Genomic DNA, 18,043 nt, shown 5'->3' on the forward strand with positions numbered 1-18,043 from the left:
AGCCCGGTGTCACCAGTGCCGGTACCACGCATCAGGGATAGAGTAGGCTTTGAGAATACAGTGTGCCCTGTCCCTGCTCCCCGCACTAGTAGGAAGGTGCTTATCATTAGCACGGTGCCTCCAGTTCCGGCACCACGCACCAGGTCTACAGTGCGCCATATCCGGCCAGAGCCATCCGTCTCCCCAGCGCCATCTGAGCCATCCGTCTCCCCAGCGCCATCTGAGCCATCCGTCTCCCCAGCGCCATCTGAGCCATCTGTCTCCTCAGCGCCATCTGAGCCATCCGTCTCCCCAGCGCCATCTGAGCCATCCGTCTGCCAGGAGCCTGCAAAGCCGCCCGTCTGCCATGAGCCTGCAAAGCCGCCCGTCTGCCATGAGCCTACAGAGCCGTCAGCCAGACAGGAGCCGCTAGAGCCATCAGCCAGACAGGAGCCGCTAGAGCCGTCAGCCAGACAGGATCTGCCAGAGCCGCCAACCAGACAGGATCTGCCAGAGCCGCCAACCAGACAGGATCTGCCAGAGCCGCCAACCAGACAGGATCTGCCAGAGCCGCCAACCAGACAGGATCTGCCAGAGCCGCCAACCAGACAGGATCTGCCAGAGCCGCCAGCGAGCCATGAGCAGCCAGAGCCGTCAGAGCGCCATGAGCAGCCAGAGCCGTCAAAGAGCCATGAGCAGCCAGAGCCGTCAGTGAGCCATGAGCAGCCAGAGCCGTCAGAGAGCCATGAGCAGCCAGAGCCGTCAGAGCGCCATGAGCGTCGTGAGCCGTCAGCCTGCCATGAGCGTCGAGAGCCGTCAGCCTGCCATGAGCGTCGAGAGCCGTCAGCCTGCCATGAGCGTCGAGAGCCGTCAGCCTGCCATGAGCGTCGAGAGCCGTCAGCCTGCCATGAGCGTCGAGAGCCGTCAGCCTGCCATGAGCGTCGAGAGCTGTCAGCCTGCCATGAGCGTCGAGAGCCGTCAGCCAGCCATGAGCATCGAGAGTCGTCAGTCAGCCATGAGCTGCCCTTCAGCCTGAAAAGGCTGGATACCCAGAACTGCCCATCAGTCCAGAGCTGTCTCTCTGTCCGGAGCTGCCTTTCAGTCCGGAGTTGCCCCTCTATCCTAATCTCCCTCTCTATCTTCATCTATCTCTATAGTCTTATCTATCCCTCTATCTTGATTTATCTCTCTGTCCTGGTGTTATCCTTATTTAATATATTATTAAGAGAATTGTGTGGGGGAAGAAAGAGGGTGGACATTCTTTGTGGGAGGAAGTTAGGATGGATTATGGTGGGGTGGGAACCGCGCCCGGAGCCTGAGCCACCACCGTGGTTAGATGCCCACCCAGACCCTCCCCTAGACTTTGTGCTGGTGCGTCCGGAGTTCGCACCTTGTGGGGGGGGTACTGTCACGTTCCTGACCTATTTATGTTAGTTTTTGTGTGTTAGTTGGTCAGGACGTGAGGTTGGGTGGGCATTCTATGTTATCTGTTTCTATGTTGGTTTTGGTTTGCCTGGTATGGCTCTTGATTAGAGGCAGGTGGTTTGCGTTTGTCTCTAATTAAGAGTCATATTTAGGTAGGGCATTATCACTGTGTGTTTGTGGGTGGTTGTCTCCTGTGTCTGTGTCTATGTTTGCACCATACGGGACTGTATACGGTTTGTTCATTTCATGTAGTCTGTTCCTGTTCATTTCGTTCTTCACGTTGTATGTAAGTTCGTCGTTCAGGTCTGTCTACTTTCGTTTTGTTATTTTGTTAGTTTATAGTGAAGTTCGTGTTTTCGTCTTGTCTTTAATAAATCATTATGTCTTCACAATCCGCTGCGCCTTGGTTCCCTCAATACTCCTCCTTTTCGGTTGAAGAGGAGGAGGACTACCGTTACAATTGATGAGAAAAAACAACAAATTAATCAATTTTAGAATAAGGCTGTAACGTAACAAAATGTGGAAAAAGTCAAGGGGTCTGAATACTTTCCGAATGCACTGTATATGGAGACTGTTTAGTGCCAAAAATAAGGAGTTAAATACATGTATGAAAAAAATAACAAATGTCTCCTGATCTTTCTTATATCGCTCAGATATAGTTCAGACACTTCAGAACAATCTTACTTAGATTTTTTGGGGGGACTCTCTGTTGTTCCATATAGTGAATATGTTATTCAATGTGTTTGTATGTGCTTTAGCAGTAAGGCACTTCTTTTTTTTTTAAATCAAATACATTTTGCATATATATTTTTTTATACTTCAAGGAGTCTTCAAATTCTAAATCAAATAGCTAAATGATCCTTGGTATGACCTGCTTAAAACAGTTCCATATTGCTTAGTAGTAGTCCCCCAGTTAGACAGGGTTTAGACTGTTATGGGTTCACACATGTATTAGAAGCACTATGGTTTAATTCAGTTTGATGTTGAGTCTGTTGTTTTTGCATGGCAAACACTTGTGTTTTTATTTTATGTGCGAATTTCAAAGAGACACTACAGGGCATGTTGGTTGAATTCTGTAATGTACTGTCCACTTAATTATTTTTCTCTCCTGTGTCAAGGATACTAGGAGTGGTGGGTAGGAGTCAGGCGCAGAGAGCAGAGGGTTCAGTGATTTGTAGATTTATTTCTCCGGCACAAAACAGTCACGCCAAATACAGGGCGCAAAAACACCGAACAGCCCAAACACAGGGTAAACGACCCGGAGAACAATAAAAACACATCCACATCCACAACCGACAGAGAACACAAACAAACACAAACAATCACCTAAGCAGGCCTAACAGGCTTAAATAGACCAAAAATCAAGAAACAAAAAGGAACAGGTGCAACTAATAAGACTAAATTAAGAGAAAAGGAAAAAGGGATCGGTGGCGGCTAGTAGACCGGCGACAACGACCGCCGAGCAACGCCCGAACAGGCAGGGGAGCCACGGTGGGAGTCGTGACAGTACCCCCCCCAACGCGCGGCTCCCGCAGCGCGCCGCCACCATCCTTGAGGGCGACCCGGGTGGAGGCGGTGGAAGTCCCTCAGAAGTGAAGGGTCCAAAATGTCCCCCACCGGTACCTAGCACCTCTCCTCCGGACCGTACCCCTCCCAGTCCACAAGGTACTGTAGGCCCCTCACCCGGCGTCTCGAGTCCAGAATAGCACGTACTGTGTACGCCGGGAACCCCTCGAAGTCCAAAGGGGGCGGAGGGACCTCAGGCACCTCACCTTCTTGCAGGGGACCAGCCACCACCGGCCTGAGGGGGAAACACATGAAACGAGGGGTTAATGCGATAGTAAGTTAGGAAGCTGTAACCTATAACACACCTCGTTTATCCTCCTCAGGACTTTAAATGGCCCAACACACTGCGGCCCCATCTTCCGGCAGGGCAGGCGGAGGGGCAGGTTTCGGGTCGAGAGCCAGACCCGGTCCCCCGGTGCGAACACTGGGGCCTCACTGTGGTGCTGCTCAGTGCTCTTCTTCTGCCGTCCACTAGCCTGTTTTAAAGATTCCTGGACGGCTCTCCAGGCGTCCTTCGAGCGCTGCACCCATTCCTCCACCGCAGGAGCCTCGGTCTGTCTCTGATGCCATGGAGCCAGGACCGGCTGGTAGCCCAACGCTCACTGGAACGGAGACATGTTAGTAGAGGAGTGGCGAAGGGAGTTCTGAGAGTGCTCAGCCCATGGGACATACCTCGCCCACTCACCAGGCCGGTCCCGGCAATACGACCGCAGAAACCTACCCACATCCTGGTTTACTCTCTCCACCTGCCCATTACTCTCGGGGTTGAAACCCGAGGTCAGGCTGACCGATACCCCCAGCCGTTCCATGAATGCCCTCCAAACTCTGGATGTGAACTGGGGACCCCGATCAGAAACGATGTCCTCAGGCACCCCGTAGTGCCGGAAGACATGGGTAAACAGAGCCTCCGCAGTCTGCAGGGCCGTAGGGAGACCGGGCAACGGGATGAGACGGCAGGACTTAGAAAACCGATCCACAACGACCAGGATCGCGATACTTCCCTGAGACGGGGAAGGTCAGTGAGAAAGTCTACTGACAAGTGCGACCACAGCCGTTGTGGAACGGGGAGGGGCTGTAACTTCCCTCTAGGCAGGTGTCGAGGAGCCTTGCTCTGAGCGCACACCGAGCAGGAGGAGACATAAAACCTCACGTCCTTAGCCAACGTGGGCCACCAGTACCTCCCCCTAAGGCTCCGCACTAACCTCTCGATGCCAGGATGACCCGAGGAGGGTAGTGTAAGGGCCCATCAAATCAACTTATCACGGACACCAAGCGGCACGTACTGAACCCCTGCTGGAGACTGAGGGGGTGCAGGTTCCAACCGTGACGCCCGTTCGATCTCCGCGTCCACCTCCCATACCACCGGTGCCATCAGACATGAAGCTGGGAGGATGGGAGTCGGCTCGATGGGCCGCTCCTCGGTATCATAGAGGCGGGACAGCGCGTCGGCCTTCGTATTTTGGGAGCTGTATTTCGAGCGCCAGGGAGTGGGAGTGGGAGCAGGAGTAACAATAACTAACATTCAAGACTATTTGGAATAGACCTAGCTTACTAGGTACAAAGGAGTGTTTTGTGTGTGTGTACAGTCGTTGCCAAAAGTTTTGAGAATTACACAAATTTTAATTTCCACAAAGTTTGCTGCTTCAGTGTCATTAGATATTTTTGCCTTTGACATTTCATAAGTGTCAAAGGCTTTTATTGACAATTACATGAAGTTGCTGCAAAGAGTCAATATTTGCAATGTTGACCCTTCTTTTTCAAGACCTCTGCAATCCGCCCTGGCATGCTGTCAATTAACTTCTGGGCCACATCCTGACTAATGGCAGCCCATTCTTGCATAATCAATGCTTGGAGTTTGTCAGAATTTGTGGGTTTTTGTTTGTCCACCCGTCTCTTGAGGATTGACCACAAGTTCTCAATGGGATTAAGGTCTGGGGAGTTTCCTGGCCATGGACCCAAAATATTGATGTTTTGTTACCCGAGCCACTTAGTTATCACTTTTGCCTTATGGCAAGGTGCTCCATCAAGCTGGAAAAGGCATTGTTCGTCACCAAACTGTTCCTGGATGGTTGGGAGAAGTTGCTCTCGGAGGATGTGTTGGTACCATTCTTTATTCATGGCTGTGTTCTTAGGCAAAATTGTGAGTGAGCCCACTCCCTTGGCTGAGAAGCAACCCCACACATGAATGGTCTCAGGATGCTTTACTGTTGGCATGACACAGGACTGATGGTAGCGCTCACCTTGTCTTCTCCGGGCAAGCTTTTTTCTAGATGCCCCAAACAATCGGAAAGAGAAAATGACTTCACCCCAGTCCTCAGCAGTCCAATCCCTGTACCTTTTGCAGAACATCAGTCTGTCCCTGATGTTTTTCCTGGAGAGAAGTGGCTTCTTTGCTGCCCTTCTTGACACCAAGCCATCCTCCAAAAGTCTTCGCCTCACTGTGCGTGCACTCACACCTGCCTGCTGCTATTCCTCAGCAAGCTCTTTACTGGTGGTGCTCCGATCCCACATGGCTCTCATTTGGATCATAGGAGCCGCAACTCAGCCCCGGCGGGACCTGGCCCAATTTAACCCCTGATGATAGTGTATGTATCTGATTTTAGTGAGTATCTTATTGTAGTGTATGTATCTGATGGTAGTGTGTGTGTGTGTGTGTATCTGACTGTAGTGTATTCCCTGTCGAAGGCCATGCTGCCGAAACGCGTCGTAAAAAACAAAAAAACAAAAAAACGTTGTTTCTATTGAACATGCCATACTAATAAAGGCGTTTTAATTAATTATATGAAGAGTGCCTTGGTCATCCTTTCTTTTTGATGACTGTAGTGTATGTTTGATTGTGTGTGGGAATTATTGTAATCAAAAGGAAGGGACTCTTAGATTTATTCAAAACCATCCAACTTTATTATTTAATTACTGCAGTAATGGAGCTGGTTTGGTAATCACCCCTGGAGGTGATCACTGAGAACTCAACCAGCTGGTTTGAGTCACAGCATTTTATATCACCCGTGGAGGTGATCACTGAGAACTCAACCAGCTGGTTTGAGTCACAGCATTTTATATCACCCCTGGAGGTGATCACTGAGAACTCAACTAGCTGGTTTGAGCCACAGAATTTTATAGTAAAGTCCATCCTCCTTCAGTCTACATGACACACAACAGATATATAGAATGGGTCACAAGGTTAAGATTTGTATGAAAGATACTTATAATTCACAGCAGTATCTTCTGTAAAAACAGTTATCTTTCATTGTACAGACCAGGTTCTGGCCCTGGAGTCATGTCTCCCTGGTACCATATAGAACAGAAACATTAAGTCATACTCTGGAATGCAGTAAATCTTCCAGAGGCCCATCCTCAGTAGAACACACACAGATGAGTGTTCTAACAACCCCTTGTTCTGTTGCATAAAACAACCATTTGATGCAATTACAGCATTATAACATAATCTTGCAATTTTGCTCTCACAATTGTTTATCTGTATCCTATATTCAGGCCCTGGAGGACTTAGTGAACCGTCGTCTGGGCACAGAGGCCAGTGTTCTGTATGGCCCCAGACTGAGCAGGCGTCTCACCCTGGCCAGAGTACAGCTCATACTGGCCCTCAGCTCCACCATACACTCCCTGCCTGAACCTCAAGGTAACAATAGAGTACTCTAACAGATGTTTTTTCCTCCAGATTTCTTTTTTTAACCTTCGTTTAACCAGGGAGTACAGTATGCTAAGACCACAGTCTCTTGAAGATTAGCCCTGCATGAACACATCAATAAACAACAATTACATTATACATACAGTATCTATATACAGAGAACAGAAATATAATTGCAACAATTTCTAAGATTTTAATGATTCATTAGGCCCTAATCTATGGATTTCACATGACTGGGAATACAGATATGCATCTGTTGGTCACAGATACCGTTAAAAAAACAAAGTAGGGGCGTGGATTAGAAAACCAGTCAGTATCTGATGTGACCACCATTTTCCTCATGCAGCGCGACACATCTCCTTTGCATAGAGTTGATCAGGCTGTTGATTGTGGCCTGTGGAATGTTGTCCCACTCCCCTTCAATGGCTGTGTGAATTTGCTGGATATTGGCGGGAACTGGAACACGCTGTCGTACACATCGATCCAGAGCATCCCAAACATGCTCAATGGGTGATATGTCTGGTGAGTATGCAGGCCAGGGAAGAACTGAGACATTTTCAGCTTCCAGGAATTATGTACAGATCCTTGCCACATGGGGCAATACATTATCATGCATGAAACATGAAGTGAGGGCGGCAGATGAATGGCACGACCATGGGTATCAGGATCTCATCACAGTATCTGTGCATTCAAATTGCCCTCGATAAAATGCAATTGTGTTCGTTGTCCGTAGCTTATGCCTGCCAATACCATAAACCCACCGCCACCATAGGGCACTCTTTTCACAAAGTTAACATCAGCAAACTGCTCGCCCACACAACGCCATACACGCGATCTGCCCGATACAGTTGAAACTGAGATTAATCTGTGAAGAGCACACTTCTCCAGTGTGCCAGTGGCCATCAAAGGTGAGCATTTGCCCATTTAAGTCGGTTATGAAGCGAAACTGCAGTCAGGTCAAGACTCTGGTGAGGACAATGAGCACGCAGCTGAGACAGTTTCTGACAGTTTGTGCAGAAATTCTTTGGTTGTGCAATCCCACAGTTTCATCAGCTTTCCGGGTGGCTGGTCTCAGATGATCCCGCAGGTGAAGAAGCCGGATGAGGAGGCCCTGGGCTGGCGTGGTTACACGTGGTCTGCGGTTGTGAGGCCGGTTGGACGAACAGCCAAATTCTCTAAAACAACGTTGGAGATGGCTTTTGGTAGAGAAATGAACATTCAATTCCCTGGCAACAGATCTGGTGGACGTTCCTGCAGTCAGCATGCCAATTGCACGCTACCTCAAAACTTGAGACATCTGTTGCATTGTTGTGTGCACATTTTAGTGTGGCCTTTTATTGTTCCCAGCACAAGGTGCATCTTTGTAATGATCATGCTGTTTAATCAGCTTCTTGATATGCCACACCTGTCAGGTGGATGGATTATCTTGGCAAAGGAGAAATGCTCACTAACAGGGATGAAACAAATTTGTGCGCAAAACTTGAAATGTGCTTTTTGTTTGGGTGAAAAATTTCAACACTTTACATGTTGAGTTTATATTTTTGTTCAGTGTATATACAAATAATTTACACAATACAATACTGATAAATCAAGAGTTCAGAAAATCAATCCACTTAATTCTTTCATCAGTATATTTTCATCAGAATGAACTTGTTTGTGTCTATCTTGTTCACATCCCACTGCTAGTCAGGGACATGAAGGAGATTCAAGACTTTTGACTAACACTTGTGAACAGCTATGGCAGGGGGATGCACAGTAGGAGTGTATAATATTGTTTGTTGATATTCTCCAGATATCTCAGATGGGGCGGTGCGTTGCAGTGTTGTGAGGAGGACATCCAGTACCTCAGGTATCCCTAACTCTCCCCCCGGAGAGAGGGATAGTGACAGTGACAAATCACAAGGTGGCTCCCCCACCAGGAAGACCAGGGAGCCCAAAGGATTGCACCTTGACCCCCAGAAAGACAAGCTCACCCTCAGCAAATTAAAGGTGTGTGTCTCTCTGTAGAGTGTACATTAGGTGAGATAGAAAGTCATTAGGTGACATTTGTTTAGCACTTTCACCTTTTTGTATTCTTCCGGGGATGGATTAATTGAAGTATATATTTGCCGCTCGGCCTTCTTGGATTTTTCCTTTTCATAGTTTGAGAACCTTTTGCACTCTACATTACGTGACACCCACCAAACCATGCACTAGTCATATTTTTTAAAGTCATTTTTAAATGTTTTATTCTTAAGAATTGCATATCTGATTGATTCAGCCTGAAGTCACTGTGGAAAAGAGCATCTGTTAAAATGCTGAAATGTAACTTGCATTTTCTGTCTGTGTGGAGACCCTGTGTGTGTCTGTGTGGAGACCTCCAACCCTAACCTCTCTCCTCTCCTGTAGGCGTTACTGCTGAGAGAGGTGTGTCGTCTCCTGAGCCCACAGCTGCAGCTCTGTCTTTCCTCTCAGCTCCACTCTGACCCTGAGGAACTGGAGCTGGCTATAGACACCTACCTGCTACTGTCTAACCTCTACCTGCAGCAAGGCAAAACCGCTTACAGGTGAAGTAAAAGACTGTATCCTGTGTATAAATGTGTTTGTATTCATCCATACATTCCTCCATCCATCCATCCATCTATCAACATTCTGTCTGTTTATTCTTTGCAGTGCTGACATGGCAGTGTCTGCTATGAGTCTGCTCCAGAACTCTCCCATCACTCTGAGGGGAAGCCCCTCCCCTATCCACAGACCCCTCTCCTCCTCTCTCAGAAGACAGTCCAGACCTAAGAGTGAACAGGTACCTACAATCACCTCGTAATTACCTCTCTTAACTGTACCATAAAATGCTTTTTGCATAGCTAGAGTTTTCAGAATTGTCTTTTGACCAACAAAAAGAAAGTGATTTTATTTTGTTTTTATGTCATGACTCAAAAGGAACCATTTGGGAAATTTGGTTCCTAAAATTCCCCCTGCCACTCAGACCCAGCCAAGACCTAGAGGTGTGTGTGTGTATCTGTTGGTGTGTGTGTGTGTGTGTGTGTGTGTGTGTGTGTGTGTGTGTGTGTGTGTGTGTGTGTGTGTGTGTGTGTGTGTGTGTGTGTGTGTGTGTGTGTGTGTGTGTGTGTGTGTGTGTGTGTGTGTGTGTGTGTGTGAATATCCCTCCACAGGGTAGTATGAGGGAGGCAGAGCACCATGCCCCCAGTCCACAGCCAGGTGACTGTCCCCAGGCAGTAGAGGCCAGAGAGAGGATGGAACGGTCTCTGTGGCTCCGCTGTAGACTGGCTGTGGTACGCAGTCTGGTCGCACACATCCCTGGCACTGCTATCTACCCAGGTACTTGTGTGTATGTGTTGATATTAACACTTGTCCTCTTACCCAGGGCAAGTAAAAAAAAATGTAAAAAAAAAGGTGGACAAGCAGATTATAGATTTAAGTTGTCCAAATGGACAAGGGGAAAAAATCACACAAAAATCACAATATCAAATAATTAGAATACACCGATCAGAATTGGATCAAAGTGTTCTCCGGATGTGATGTGTTAATTATTGTGGCCATGCATTTACAGGCACAAGCGGTCTTTCAATCATGCAGTCGCGAGATTAGTTTTTGAGATCAAAGCCAGCTTAGCTGCGTGTGCACATTTGTTGATATTCATTGCTAGTTAGTGAGTTATTTGTCCAGTTATAGCACATTTACATTTACATTTAAGTCATTTAGCAGACGCTCTTATCCAGAGCGACTTACAAATTGGCAAGTTCATACATATTCATCCTGGTCCCCCCGTGGGGAATGAACCCACAACCCTGGCGTTGCAAGCTCCATGCTCTACCAACTGAGCCACACGGGACCACATTGTCATTGTGGTCAGCAATGACAATCCTGGAAAAGTCATGGTGTACATCACCTGCGTGTGTGCCAGTGGGTGTTGTCAGAGGAGAGAGAGAGCGAGCGACATTGTGCGGCAGGTCAAATTATGATATAGCCTAGCCAATTCAACACATACTGTGTAGTTTGGCTGGTTAACTATTTAGCGTGTAGCATGTATTAATGTCATTGTCATGTCTGATGACGTAAAATAACTTTCCACCGGCACTCGTGTATAACTGCAAATGGCCAACATGCAGTTGATACGGGTGTTCGAGTACAACCGCAAATGGCCAACACACAGTTGATACGGTTGTTCGAGTACAACCGCAAATGGCCAACACACAGTTGATACGGTTGTTCGAGTACAACCGCAAATGGCCAACACACAGTTGATACGGTTGTTCGAGTACAACCGCAAATGGCCAACACACAGTTGATACGGTTGTTCGAGTACAACCGCAAATGGCCAACACACAGTTGATACGGTTGTTCGAGTACAACCGCAAATGGCCAACACACAGTTGATACGGTTGTTCGAGTACAACCGCAAATGGCCAACACACAGTTGATACGGTTGTTCGAGTACAACCGCAAATGGCCAACACACAGTTGATACGGTTGTTCGAGTACAACTGCAAATGGCCAACACACAGTTGATACGGTTGTTCGAGTACAACCGCAAATGACCAACACAGTTGATACGGGTGCGCAGTTGATGAAGCCAATGCTGCATACTCCGGTTTTAAAACCATCTCATAATTGTCTAGGATTCTCCTCTATTCAATACTGGCCATGTAATTCTGACAAAGTTAAAATAATATTATTAGAATAGCCTAATTGACAAGTAGCCAAACTCCTATGCTGTCATCATCTCCCATTAACAATATTTTAGCCCTACAAATAGATCAATATCTTAGTTAGCTACCTCGCCCACTGTGGCCATTTAATCCCCGATTCATTGAATGAGGGAATTATTTTATAAAAACAAAAGTATTTGGTTGTAATTGTAATGTTGCAGGGTGGCCAACCATCCTCCAGGAGAGCTACTGGGTGTGCAGGCTTTTGCTCCAGTCCTGCTCGAACACACCACATTGTAAAGAATTAGCTGCTCAACAGCACCTTGATAAGCTGACTGGTGCGTTTGAGCAGGGTTGGCTCAAAATTTTGTGGGGAGTGCCTTTCTCAAGGCCACAACGGCAGGAGATATAATACATGGTACCAGGGACCAGCAGCCTTCCATTGTCAATACCAGTGATAATAATGAATGCTATTTTGTGAAGTGGTTTCTTGCATCATACAACACCTTTTTGGCCCATGGTGTTAGACCATTTTTCGGGGGGTGACAAGTGACTTGAGCTTTCAGGCAAGTAAACAAATCAGTCCTACTTGTCCAAAGGACAAGTGGCTAAAAAAGTGAATGTCAAGCCCTGCACCTCATATCGACTTACACTCCAACTCTTTATTTTATTCTATTGTTGCTCTGTATGTGTATGGTACATTTTCCCCTAAAATACATTGCATTCGGAAAGTATTCAGACCCCTTCACTTTTTTCACATTTTGTTACATTACAGCTTTATTCTAAAATGGATTACATAATTTCCTCCCTTCATTAATCTACACACAATACCCCATAATGACAAAGCGAAAACAAATGTTTATATAAAAAAATATAAAAAACATGTTTACGTAAGTATTCAGACCATTTGCTATGAGTCTCGAAGTTGAGCTCAGGTGCATCCTGTTTCCATTACTCATCCTTGAGATGTTTCTACAACTTGGAGTCCACTGTGGTAAATTCAATTGATTGGACATGCTTTGGAAAGGCACACACCTGTATATATAAGGTCCCACAGTTGACAGTGCATGTCAGACCAAAAACCAACCCATGAGGTCAAAGTCCGTAGAGCTCCGAGACAGGATTGTGTCGAGGCAAAGACCCGGGGAAGGGTACCAAAACATTTATGCAGCATTGAAGGTCCCCAAGAACACAGTGGCCTCCATCATTCTTAAATGGAAGAAGTTTGGAACCACCAAGACTCTTCGTAGAGCTGGCCGCCCGGCCAAACTGAGCAATCGGGGAGAAGGGCCTTGGTTAGGGAGGTGACCAAGAACCTGATGGATACTGACAGAGCTCTGGAGTTCCTCTGTGGAGATGGGATATCCTCCCAGAAGGACAACCATCTCTGCAGCACTTCACCAATCAGGCCTTTATGGTAGAGTGGCCAGATGGAAGCCACTCCTCAGTAAAAGGCACATGACAGCCCTAAGCACACAGCCAAAACAACGCAGGAGTGGCTTCAGGACAAGTCTCTGAATGTTCTTCAGTGGCTCAGGACTTGAACCCTTGAATCTCCGGAGAGACCTGAAAATAGCTGTGCAGCAACGCTCCCCATCCAACCTTACAGTGCTTGAGAGGATCTGCAGAGTTGAATGAGAGAAACTCTCCAAATACAGGTGTGCCAAGCTTGTAGCGTCATACCCAAGAAGACTCGAGGCTGTAAGGTCAGGGTGGTGACCAAGAACCCAAGTTCCTCTGTGGAGAACCAACGCTGCAGCACTCTACCAATCAGGCATTATGGTAGAGTGGCCAGACGAATGTAAAAGGCACATGACAACCCGCTTGGAGTTTGCCAAAAGGCCCCTAAAGGACTCAGACCCAAACAATTTTCTCTGGTCTAATGAAACCAAGAGTGAACTCTTTGGCCTGAATGCCAAGCGTCACGTCTGGAGGAAACCTGGCACCATCCCTACAGTGAAGCATGGTGGTGCAGCGACGCTCTTCATCCAGCCTGACAGAGCTTGAGAGGATCAACAGAGAAGAATGGGAGAAACTCAAGAAGACTCGGGGCTGTAATCGCTACCAAAGGTGCTTCAACAAAGCACTGAATTAAGGGTCTGAATACGTCAGTTTTGTATTTCTATAAATTTGTAAACATATCTACAAACCAGTTTTTGCTTTGTCATTATGGGGTATTGTGTATAGGTTGATGAGGGGGGGAAAATGACGTAACAGGGGTCTGAAAACTTTCCGAATGCGCTGTATGTATCTTACAAAAGGCGGGACAAGTGTGTGTGTACACGTACGTAGGTATGGACAGCAGTGTGGAGGCCACCAAGCTGTTGAAGGAGGGTCTACAGGAGGCTGAGGTGTGGGGAGACCCAGACACCAGAGCCCTGTTTCTCCTCCAAGGGGCTAGACTGGACACACACAGAGGACTGCCCCGCGAGAACAGCACCTCACTGCTACAGGTAGCTAACAACCACACACACGCACGTGAGTACCTTACTGCTACAGGTCAGATACATATACACGCTCTCACATTACAATAGTGCTGTCACGATACCAGAATTGGACTAGGTAATACCAGGTTTAGTATCACAATACTCAATGCCAAAATGATACTTGTTGTAGAAATATCCATATTTACAATGAGCATATTATTCAACTGTATGTACGATAGTTGAATTCCTTTGTCTATTCTTCTCCCGCTCTCCCCGCCCCCCTTTTATTGTCTAACAAGCCGTCATATCGGGTTAGTCCAATAGGGACGTATCATTGTCTATCAAGCCGCCATATCGGGTTAGTCCAATAGGGACGTATCATTGTCTAACAAGCCGTCATATCGGGTTAGTCCAATAGGGACGTATCATTGTCTAACAAGCCGTCATATCGGGTTAGTCCAATAGGGACGTATCATTGTCTAACAAGCCGTCATATCGGGTTAGTCCAATAGGGACGTATCATTGTCTAACACGCCGTCATATCGGGTTAGTCCAATAGGGACGTATCATTGTCTAACAAGCCGTCATATCGGGTTAGTCTAATAGGGACGTATCATTGTCTAACAAGCCGTCATATCGGGTTAGTCCAATAGGGACGTATCATTGTCTAACAAGCCGTCATATCGGGTTAGTCCAATAGGGACGTATCATTGTCTAACAAGTCGTCATATCGGGTTAGTCCAATAGGGACGTATCATTGTCTAACAAGCCGTCATATCGGGTTAGTCCAATAGGGACGTATCATTGTCTAACAAGTCGTCATATCGGGTTAGTCCAATAGGGACGTATCATTGTCTAACAAGCCGTCATATCGGGTTAGTCCAATAGGGACGTATCATTGCATTATGTTAACTGTCAATACTATACTATGTGTGTGTTTATGTATTTCTGTGTGATTATTTAGTTAGTTAGTAAATAAATAATTAAGCCAATTTGTGTATTGCTGATTCATCATGGAGACTAGGGTTTGTGCAGATTTATAGGATACTACGACTTTCAGAATGAGACTGATGAGGTAATAATGATAATTAATGGATGGAAGTCAACGACGTTCAGAATGAGACTGATGAGGTAATAATAATTAATGGATGGAAGTCAACGACGTTCAGAATGAGACTGATGAGGTAATAATAATTAATGGATGGAAGTCAACGACGTTCAGAATGAGACTGATGAGGTAATAATGATAATTAATGGATGGAAGTCAACGACGTTCAGAATGAGACTGATGAGGTAATAATAATTAATGGATGGAAGTCAACGACGTTCAGAATGAGACTGATGAGGTAATAATGATAATTAATGGATGGACGTCAACAACGTTCAGAATGAGACTGATGAGGTAATAATAATTAATGGATGGAAGTCAACGACGTTCAGAATGAGACTGATGAGGTAATAATAATTAATGGATGGAAGTCAACGACGTTCAGAATGAGACTGATGAGGTAATAATGATAATTAATGGATGGAAGTCAATGATGTTCAGAATGAGACTGATGAGGTAATAATGATAATTAATGGATGGAAGTCAACAACGTTCAGAATGAGTCTGATGTAAATCATAATTAATGGATGGACGTCAACAACGTTCAGAATTAGACTGATAAGGTAAGTCATAATTAATGGATGGATGTCAATGACGTTCAGAATGAGTCTGATGAGGTAAATCATAATTAATGGATGAAGTCAACAACGTTCAGAATGAGACTGATGATGTAATAAAATGAATTAATGGATGACTAAGATGATAACAATATATTTATATCTGTAGAGTTAATTCGGGAAACGGTAACTAATTAAACAAACGTTTTCCGTGGTGCCCCAAGATTGTTTATGAGTTAATTGTTACATGAGTAATTTAATGTGCTATGTAGATATTTGATACAATAATCGTCATCGCATTAATGGTACTAACGTCACGACATCATCCTCCTTGACAACATACCAACAGTTTGAGCTACCCAAAAGGTACCAATTGGATGGCTCTATCCATGACATTTCAAGCTAGCTTGTATAGCAGGTTAGTTTTTAAGGATTGGTTCCCATTGAAGCTGAAAGGTACATTCTTAATTAACTCTGTTACGTTTGTATGTGATCATGTATTAGTATATGTCTGTCATTCCTCTCGTGAACTCATTAATGTCGACTCTCTATCTTACAACATGGTACTGTAATTGTACTCCTTAGTTTTGCATTCATCATTCTTCAGTGAGACGAGGTGGTGGTACTGGGGGGTTGTCCTCGGTCTCTTTCATCTGAGGCAGGCCTCCCCAGAGGAAAAAAGTTTGAGGGGCGTGAGAGGGGTAAATGGGAAGGAGAGAAAATTGACATGGTCTTATATGTAAGGCATACCAGTATAGTTGGAAATGGGGTTCTTGTAGAGGCAAATAATACATTACTAAACCAATAAATATATTGAGGAGCTGAGGGGAGGATACTCCCGTGTACATGGAAAGGAAGCCATAGGTGGAGTTGACTCCGTACATCTCCTAGTTGAACATCTCACTGGCATCCCAGCCATTAGACTGACACCAGCCATTAGACTAACAAAGTTATACAAGGGAATGGGTATGTGTGTGTGTGTGTGTGTGTGTCACCAGAGTGGTATACTACTCAGGCTTTTATAAAGCTAGCCAGCTTCAGTTAGCTTCACATTCCAGGTCAGGCTTCATCCTTACTACAACAGTGGATATTGCTTGCTCGCCCGCCTGCCGCTAACTCTAGCAGCTAGTAACTGCGTGTGGATGTCGCACATGTCTAGCCGAATGCCAAACTTTACATTGAGAATGCTGAAACTGTCACGCCCTGATTTGTTTCACCTGTTACTGTGATTGTCTTCACCCCCTCCAAGTGTCGCTTATTTTCCCTCAGTGTATTTATCCCTGTGTTTCCTGTCTCTCTGTGCCCGTTTGTCTTGTATGTTAGTCAAGTCAACCAGCGTGTTTTCCCCCATTCTCCTTTTGCTATTCTTTTTTTGATAGCCTTCCCGGTTTTGACCCCTGCCTGACTCTGGACTACTTTCCCGCCTGCCTGATCATCCTGCCTGCCCTGACCTTGATTCTGCCTGCCCTTTGGTACCTTTTGGTTTTGACCCTTTTGCCTGTCCACGACCATTCTCTTGTCTTACGCTATTGGATTAATAAATATTGTTATCATTTGTAACCACCTGGCGTCCTACCTAGCTGACCGGGGTGTCGTCGGTGGAAATCGGCGATGAGGGCCGGCTCCAAAATGTCTTTAGCAGGGACCCAGAACCTCTATTCCGGGCCAGAACCCTCTCAGTCAACCAGGTACTGGAAACCCCTGCCCCGTGGTCGAACCTTCAGGAGGCGTCTCACCGTATACGCTGCCTGGCCACCGATAACCCGGGGGGGAAGGGATGGGCCTGGAGACAGAATACAAAGGACAGTGAGACACAGGCTTAATCCTAGACACATGGAAGGTAGGGTGAATACGGAGGGTACGGGGTAACACAAGAAGGACAGCAGTGACCATTAGTGACCATTAGTGTGACCATCAGTGACCATTAGTTTGGGGATGGAATCCGGATGACAGGCTGGCCGACGACCCAATAAGGGTGCAGAATTCCTTCCAGAACTGAGACGAGAATCCCGATCGGAGACCATGTCTACCGGGAGTCCATGGATCCGGAAGACATGTTGCACCATAAGCTGGGCCGTCTCCTTGGCAGAATGTAGCTTGGGGAGAGGGATGAAATGGGCGGCCTTGGAGAACCAGTCGACTACCGTCAGAATGACAGTATTGCCATCAGACGGAGGGAGCCCAGTGACAAAGTCCAGAGACATATGAGACCAGGGACGATGAGGAACCGGTAGTGGTTGCAGGAGGCCAGAAGGAGCTTGCCGTGGAGTCTTGTTTTGAGCACACACAGTGCATACGGTGACGAAGGCAGAGACATCAGGGACCATTGTGGGCCACCAAAAACATTGTCGAATGAAGGCTAGTGTACGACGGGACCCTGGATGACAGGTCAGCCTGGAGGAATGAGCCCATTCCAGGACCCGGGACCGGACAGGGTTAGTGACAAACAGCCGGTTAGCCAGGCCCCCTTCAGGTCCAGGTTGGGAGCATTGTGCCTCTCAATACCCAAATCCACAGGGGCATGAGGTAGGGAGAATAGTTTCGGAAGTCGAGAGTGTGGCAGAGGAACTGTATAGGTGGGAGAGAGCATCAGGCTTCACATTTTTAGACCCTGGACGGTAGGAAATGGTAAAGTTGAATCTGGTAAACAGGAGGGCCCAGCGGACCTGCCTTGAGTTGAGGTGCTT

The 18,043-nt window shown here is 46.6% G+C and overlaps 1 protein-coding gene across 3 annotated transcripts in view; it reads left to right on the forward strand.

Moving 5' to 3' along the window:
• Positions 1–18,043, forward strand: part of cfap54 (cilia and flagella associated protein 54) — a 139,510-nt gene that overhangs the window by 98,284 nt on the left and 23,183 nt on the right. For 2 of the 3 annotated variants that reach the window (XM_055943019.1, XM_055943020.1), the window contains exons 48-53: positions 6,463–6,607; positions 8,409–8,605; positions 9,005–9,162; positions 9,269–9,398; positions 9,769–9,934; positions 13,558–13,718. In XM_055943019.1, coding sequence (XP_055798994.1) covers positions 6,463–6,607; positions 8,409–8,605; positions 9,005–9,162; positions 9,269–9,398; positions 9,769–9,934; positions 13,558–13,718 — 957 coding nt within the window. Of the gene's footprint in view, positions 1–6,462; positions 6,608–8,408; positions 8,606–9,004; positions 9,163–9,268; positions 9,399–9,768; positions 9,935–13,557; positions 13,744–18,043 lie in introns of all 3 variants that reach the window. The other variant, XR_008761814.1, reaches the window with a different exon arrangement.

Source organism: Salvelinus fontinalis, chromosome 13 (assembly GCF_029448725.1).
Source record: "Salvelinus fontinalis isolate EN_2023a chromosome 13, ASM2944872v1, whole genome shotgun sequence".
NCBI classification, from domain to species: domain Eukaryota; kingdom Metazoa; phylum Chordata; class Actinopteri; order Salmoniformes; family Salmonidae; genus Salvelinus; species Salvelinus fontinalis.